The sequence below is a fragment of the Antedon mediterranea genome, chromosome 2 (genome assembly GCF_964355755.1).
Source record: "Antedon mediterranea chromosome 2, ecAntMedi1.1, whole genome shotgun sequence".
NCBI lineage: Eukaryota > Metazoa > Echinodermata > Crinoidea > Comatulida > Antedonidae > Antedon > Antedon mediterranea.
Genome location: NC_092671.1, coordinates 6,365,492 through 6,372,749, shown reverse-complemented (window position 1 = coordinate 6,372,749; position 7,258 = coordinate 6,365,492). Strand labels below are relative to the sequence as shown.

The 7,258-nt window shown below is 32.8% G+C and overlaps 1 protein-coding gene across 1 annotated transcript; it reads right to left on the bottom strand.

The window, feature by feature from the left end:
• Positions 1 to 2,014: 2,014 nt before the first annotated feature.
• LOC140039217 (uncharacterized) lies at positions 2,015 to 6,845 on the bottom strand. The gene is made up of 8 exons (XM_072084816.1): positions 6,817 to 6,845; positions 6,532 to 6,577; positions 5,966 to 6,169; positions 4,043 to 5,222; positions 3,803 to 3,940; positions 2,813 to 2,911; positions 2,348 to 2,439; positions 2,015 to 2,140 (listed from the first exon to the last, which is right to left on the bottom strand). The coding sequence occupies exons 1-8, from the start codon at positions 6,843 to 6,845 to the stop codon at positions 2,015 to 2,017; spliced, it is 1,914 nt and encodes a 637-aa protein (XP_071940917.1).
• Positions 6,846 to 7,258: the final 413 nt, after the last annotated feature.

Sequence of the window (7,258 nt, the reverse complement as noted above, 5' to 3'; positions counted from 1 at the left end):
CTTTAATTTTAAAGACCGTTTACAGGTTAGACCGCGGTATAGCAATGGTCTATAATATAAGACTACTTGCTACGTCACGAATTATAGCCGGCTAAGCGCTAAGACCTTATAGACCGCTTATAGCAATCCGCCCCTGGTTACCATAGCACAATTGACATGCGCAGAACCCATTATTCGTCTCTGCGCATGTTTATTATGCAATAGTAACCATTTATGTCAAAAAATAAAAGGGTTGAAAATCGGCCATTTTCCGCAAATTTCCCTGTACAGGGATTTTTTCCAAAAAATGGCAAATTTTCGAACTTTTTATTTTTCGATAAAACTGGTTACTATAGCACAATTGACATGCGCAGAACCCATTATTCGCCTCTGCGCATGTTTATTATGCAATAGTAACCATTTATGTCAAAAGTGGTTACTATAGCACAATTGACATGCGCAGAACCCATTATTCGTCTCTGCGCATGTTTATTATGCAATAGTAACCATTTATGTCAAAAAATAAAAGGGTCGGAAATCGGCCATTTTTTGCAAATTTCCCTGCACTATAGTACAGGGATTTTTTTTAAAAATGGCCAATGTATCGACTTTTTAAAATTTAATTATTATGCATTAATATTGCCATATATGCGCATATGTTGCGTTATCATTATCTTATAGAGTCATAGCAACCAGTTTTGTGAACAAATAAAAAGGTCTAAATTTTGTCATTTTTCGAAAATTTTCCTGTACAGGGATTTTTTTCAAAAATGGCCAATATATCTATATTTTTTAATATATTGAGGTAATATGCGCAGTGTACATTATGTTCGTCTGCGCAAGTCAAATTCTGATATAGTAACAAGTTATATCAAAAAAATAAAAGAGTCATCAATTGTCGATAAAAAAAATCTGTAGGCCTACTATTTTAGTACAGGAATTTTCTGAAATTGGGAAAAATATAAACTTTTATTTAACATTTAATTATTACCAAATAGTGTTAACATGTATTGGGTTATCATTATTTTATAGTGGAAACAATTAAAAGGTGTTTATTTGTTGTTTTACGTAACGTGTGGTCTATAAAATGCACATCAAATTACAAAAAATACCAAATAATTTACAATGGCATCAATTATCATCTTCAAAAACCTATAGTACAATATTTCATATTTCATCAGTCATGCCTTTCAATCTAAATATAAATAATACTGTATCGACAGACACTTTGCCTATTGTTTATTAAAATAACTTATCGAATTAAAAATTAATAATCAAAGAAACACTAAAGATCACTGACATTAAGACACCACGATATACACTCGAAAGAATTATTATACCAATCATGTAAGTACCTACCACACACTGGTATTATGGGTTTGGAATGCTGGATAGTCAGTACATAGTTGCCTTAAGGTATGCATTAACTTCATACTATTAATAGGTTCGAATCCAACTCTCGCCGCATTGCTTGTATCCGTAGGCAAGATACTTTACTTACGTTGCCTCTCTCCACCCAGGTGTATAAATGGGTACCCAGTTAGATCTAGACACAACTTTGCGCTGGTTACCGGCTGCATTATGGGAGTATGTTTCCATACGTATTTGATCCCAAAAAATACTGGGGTAATAATGCTTGTAAAGCGCCTTTGAGCATGATTACTCATGAAAAGGGCGCTATATAAATGTGGTATTATATATATAATAGGCATACTTCATCAACATATATATTCTATTTATTTAATGTTTTCTGGCAATATTTGGGAACCACTGTCTTTGGTAAATGATGACACAGGCATCTGATGATCAGTGGCAGTTCCAGTGAATCACAACGCTTACCTTTGAAGACTAAAATAGTCTACAAAACCAGGTGTGTTTTAATGTAGGTAAATTAAACAATAACACAGAGGAAAAACTTTATAAAACATATTTCTTGCAGTTAGTTTGATTTAAAAGTCTATTTCCAGTGGACAAAATAAATTGCAGACACGTTGATGATGATGCTTAATTTCTGGAAAGTGGTTTAGAAACTTGCCTAGACATTGTTATCATCTACACACTGTCCTGGTAGATTTAACTCGCCTTGTGAAGACTTTCCACCTTGACTCTCTTCATCTTGTTGCTTCCCATGCAGCCAATAAGTCTTAACAAGACCACATCCCTAAAATAGATTAACAATACAAATCAAGTTACTCTTTGTAATAAAATGTTTTCGTTGTTAATGAAAGAAATTAAAATCCAACAAAAAACTTTCAACAGAACGAAATAAAAGTTTCCAACTTATAAAGTAAATTCAACGTAAATCTGGACTACCTCGGAAAAGGTTTCAGTTAATTATTATGGTAGCCTAAATGATGTTTACTTTTACCTTTATCAAAATACCTCCTCTCTTTGTCATTGAAAACCCACCGACATTTGAAAGTATTTTGTGCGTCGCTTCGCTGACTTGAATACGATTTGCTACAAATAAAGTACAATCATTATTCAGTTGATTAATAATTCATCAATATTCTAACCATTACGTCCTTACCAACCAGATAATCGAATAAAGTTTTTATTGATTTAGCATATAACAGTAAAAACAAAATACCATTTGCAACTAGATGATTTTATTCAATATTATATCATAAATATCAGTTTATCTTCTATTTCAAAGAAACCATTACAGCTTACCTCGATGTTAATTAAATCCAAGCCAATCACTGTTTATTGTATTTTGTAGTTGCGTAGTATTCCTATCTTTTAATTAACAAATCTCAATACTAACAGTACTTGATCATTGTGTGTTAATTAAGCGTTTTTTACATAGGCTTAATGAAGTTATTGTACTTACGAAGTCCATTGGATTCCATCCGGGAAGCCATGTTTACAGTATCACCAAACAAACAATATCTGGGCATCTTAGAACCAACAATACCAGCAACGACCGGACCTTAAAAAATACAGCAGAGTATAGTATTGTCATTCTTGATATTAAATATTGTACCGTACACACATGAAATCAACATTATTTTTATATTATCTATATTATCTATAAATATTATTCTAACACAACTGAGTGTATACTTGATTGGTTAATTTTGGATCACGTGCCGTTCAGTATTAGTTATATTGGACGGTAAAGATTATAGTCATAGTCATCATATAGTCATAGTCATATATACTTTATTGTCCATTTAAAAAACAGAAATGTGATTTAAAAACTGGCAAAATACAAAAATATAAAATACAATTTACAAAAAAACACACAAAAAGTTAAGAGGCTAAAAATTGTTAAAATTAGATAAAAATTATCGGTTACATTTTACCTTTGTACTCTGGAGTTATATAAGTGTATAGCATTAGGTACAAACCAGGGAAGAGTTAAATTACTAACTCTTCCCTGGTACAAACGAGCACCTAAACCGTTTTGTTTTGGTATTAAGTGCACGTAGTCTTATGCCAGAATTAATGAGAGCAAATTGTTTGTGAAGAGGATGTGTTTCATCATCAATGATACTTTTTACTTTTTTTAACACATTTTCTTTATACAAGGATTCAACATCAGGTAAGTGCTCTCCTACTAGTCTAATTGCTCTATTTCCTATTCGATTAAGTTTAATTTTATCTTTTTGCATTGTATTACCATAAAAACAAACATTACAAAAAAGTATTACACTGAGAATTACAGAGTTATAAAACAATTATATTCAGTGATTCTATTAAATAGGAAGCACATTTCATTCAGACTGTCTTACAAGCCAAGTTAAAATAGGACAGCCATTTTTTCAACTCCTGAAAATATTCTCCCCATTCTTGTGTATAATAATTCAAACATCTATACCTGAATGTATACCGATTCGAACAGTCATAGCGACACCGCGTTTATGTGGTATCACAACGCTTTTTACACTTTGTAGCAGATCTAACGCAATCAGTGCAATCTCACGTCCATGTTTATTTCCATTTCGCTTTGGTACTCCTGAAAATATAATGCAAAAAAGTAATATATGAGAAAAGAGGTGACATCCAATTAGAGGTGCAAAGATGGATGCTAATAATTTACTACGGATAAGATATTTACCCGATACAATCATGTAGGCATCACCGATGGTCTCAACTTTGTAAACATCATACTTTCCAATAAATCTATCAAATACTGTGTAGACAGTATTCAACATGTCCACGACTTGAATGGGAGTGCTTCCGGAACAAATCCGAGTGAATTCCACGATGTCTGAAAACAAAATGGTCGCCATACTAAAAGCTTCAGGCATGGCATTTTGATTACATTTCAGACTTTTCACAACAGATTTAGGCAGCAATTGGTTCAGCAGCGTATCTGTACGTTTGCGTTCCTGGTTTAGAGAATGCGTTTGTTCGGCAAGTTTAAGCGTATAACCTTGACATGAGGCTGTTAGAATTTCGACTGATTTCACTATAACGATACCAATACTAATTACAACGACCAAAATTCCGATGCTCATTGCAAGATCTGCTCGATCGGTTTCCACTGCCGCATCAAGTCTTGAAAGAATAATCACCGCCATTGCGCTTTGGATCTCATTCAACGTGTCGATGTACATAGTCATGTTTTCAAACCACCAAGTCCCCTCCTGCCAAGATGGAAGTCTGTTGATGTTATTTTGTGCAACTTCTTTTCTCATCTTCGATATTGCTGTCTGAAAATCATAGACGACCCAAGACAGTTTTTCATCTAAGATAGAAGTTACAAGGGGCGAGTATATTTTAGACGTTCCTATACAACTTTCTCCGACTTGTCGTTTTTTCATATACCAAAGATAGTCTCTTTGGTCAAAGCCACCTTTTGTAAAGAAGACGGCACCTAATGTTCTTTCAATGCCGATTTGCTCCATACCAACAATCACAAACTGAAAGGCAACCAGCGTTTCCCAAATACCTTGTCCTCCAGATCTTCGAACACTTTGAGAAAGCCAATTAATGAAAATCTGAATCGTGTCTGTGTAGAAGTGGATTACGTCGTAAATTGTAATGTTGTGGTTTTCCAGGGTGAGGCGATATTTAAAAAGGTAATTTATGAAAGCATCTTTATTATGAAACTTCTGGTGTGCCGTTGTTCCTTCCACTGGCCAGTCATCAATACTCTGCAGAACTTCGTCTGTTGTTGGATAGGTGTTGATCAGAAAAGTCTTTCGTTCCGGTCCGTTTTCACCCAATAGTGAACTGATGTAGAGGGCAGTCATGTCACGCTCTCGTTGCAAACTATGCACAAGGGAACCAATCTACACAAGAAACAGTAGCGTTAAGCTCTGTCTACACTATCAAACTTTATGTGACCAATAAAATGTGATGTGCCCATATATGGACATGATGATGTGATATCACTACCATATGTGGGCATATCAATACCACATTTGGGCACTTTTTGTCAAACTAGTTTGATAGTGTAGACAGAGCTTTAGATGACTTCATATAACAAACTGGTAGATTATCAGTATAGGCTTAACTCTTACATCAAGAAAGTCAGTACCACATTACATTTTGTGACATGCTTCTTATAAAAATAGACCTAATGTTTTTCCATAAAACATATAAACATATTATTTTTTCCATAACATTTTAATTAATTAACGTATACATGACTGAATTAAATGATTTCTTTATTGGGCGTTAATTTTTCTTTTTAGTGGATTTTTAGCGACTCTACAGCTCACTATGTCGGTCGGTCGGTTGGTCGGTCGGTTGGTAAGCACTAACTTGAGCACGCGACTGCAGCCATGCATATGGCCTTGTTCAACATTCATTACGGTATTATTCATACATCATTAGTGTAGTGTTTTACCATTATTATAAAACATTCTCTTTTTTCCGTCAGCACATACTGTAATACAAAATCTAAATTTCACTTACCTTTAATATTAAAACTGTTCTTTAGGCTATTTATTTATTTTTTAGTGCACAATATAGTTTTAGATATTTCAAAAATAGTTAAATGCATTTTAAATAATAAAAGAATTGTATTTACCTGTTGACTTAAACGAACGTTTCTGTATGTTTCTGTAGCGTCCATACTGTGTCGAACAGTTGTAATGAAATCTGCGATAGCTAACGTTGTCAGTACAATGATTGGTAGCAGAATAAGAGTAAGCATTTTAACCATGTGTTTCTTTTTACCACTCGGTGTTAGAGGCGCTGCTCCGTCACATCTTCCCTCAATCGTACCAACAACCTACAATTAATACATTATTTAAAATTGTTTAAATAATCTAATCAAGATTTGTTTTAAACATAAAATTAGAAAGAGAGAGAAACATAAAAGGAGGGGGAGAGAGAAACATGAAATGAGAAAGAGAGAGAAACTCAACAGTTTTTTAGAACTACGTGGTGTACCGCAAACTTTATATCAAAATTTGATTTCGTCATGCATTTAAACAACATAAAATGAGAGAGAATCAATATTAAATACACTAAATACTTTCGAAAAATAATAATATATCATCACCTAATTATTTATATTGTTTCTTAATTTGTTCATTATCTTAGAAAAGGTTTAAAATAAAAATCGTTACAATGTTACAACTAAATAATTACCTCAGGTATTGACTCAAAACTTGTGGTTCGGGATGGGATGGTATGCCTGAAATGCCAAAACCTTATTATTATATAATATTACTAGTTTAAAAAGTATAATAAGTTACATAATATTAAAAAGTAAATCAGCTTTTTAAGTAAAATATTGATCAACACAAAATTATCTATAGGTTACTGATGGAATTCATTTACGTCAATTATTAGTAGGGAGGCCTACTTTCAAAATGTTATAGAATTAAAAATATTATGTTTTATGATATGTAAAAATAATCTACTGTAACTTACGATATCGATTCCAAGTCTGCGACTGCCATGCTGATAATGAAATAAAAAGTAATCAGTTTCTCTATTTTATACTGTGATAACGACGAAGCCGTATATTATTAGAGAAGATGCTAAATACGTCACCATTTAATTATCGTCTATTCATTTAGCGAATTGAAAGTGTGGCTTCTTTTACTCACTTCGTATTATATGTACAATGGCTGTAACTTAACATCAGTATAGATTGTAGTAGATGTTGATAAAATAAATAAATATATAATGATATGAGCTTAACACGAGGCCAACGGCCAATACCATGTACAGTAGTAAAACAAAAAGGTACCACTATACGATATAGAATTACAACTTACACACATCCTTACTCCTATTATATTATTATATAAATTTATATTACGTCTATTTCATTAGTGTAATGTTCGATTATGTTGTTATAAATTCATAT

Bases quoted from the DNA above. Each gene is read 5' to 3' on its own strand.
- LOC140039217 (XM_072084816.1), bottom strand. From the start codon at position 6,845: ATGGCAGTCGCAGACTTGGAATCGATATC. The intron at 2,912-3,802 runs GTATAGATGTTT...GTATTTTTTAAG, and splicing joins TCGAATCGGTATACATTCAG to GTCCGGTCGTTGCTGGTATT. The intron at 2,440-2,812 runs GTAAGTACAATA...CTTTATTTGTAG, and splicing joins GATGGAATCCAATGGACTTC to CAAATCGTATTCAAGTCAGC.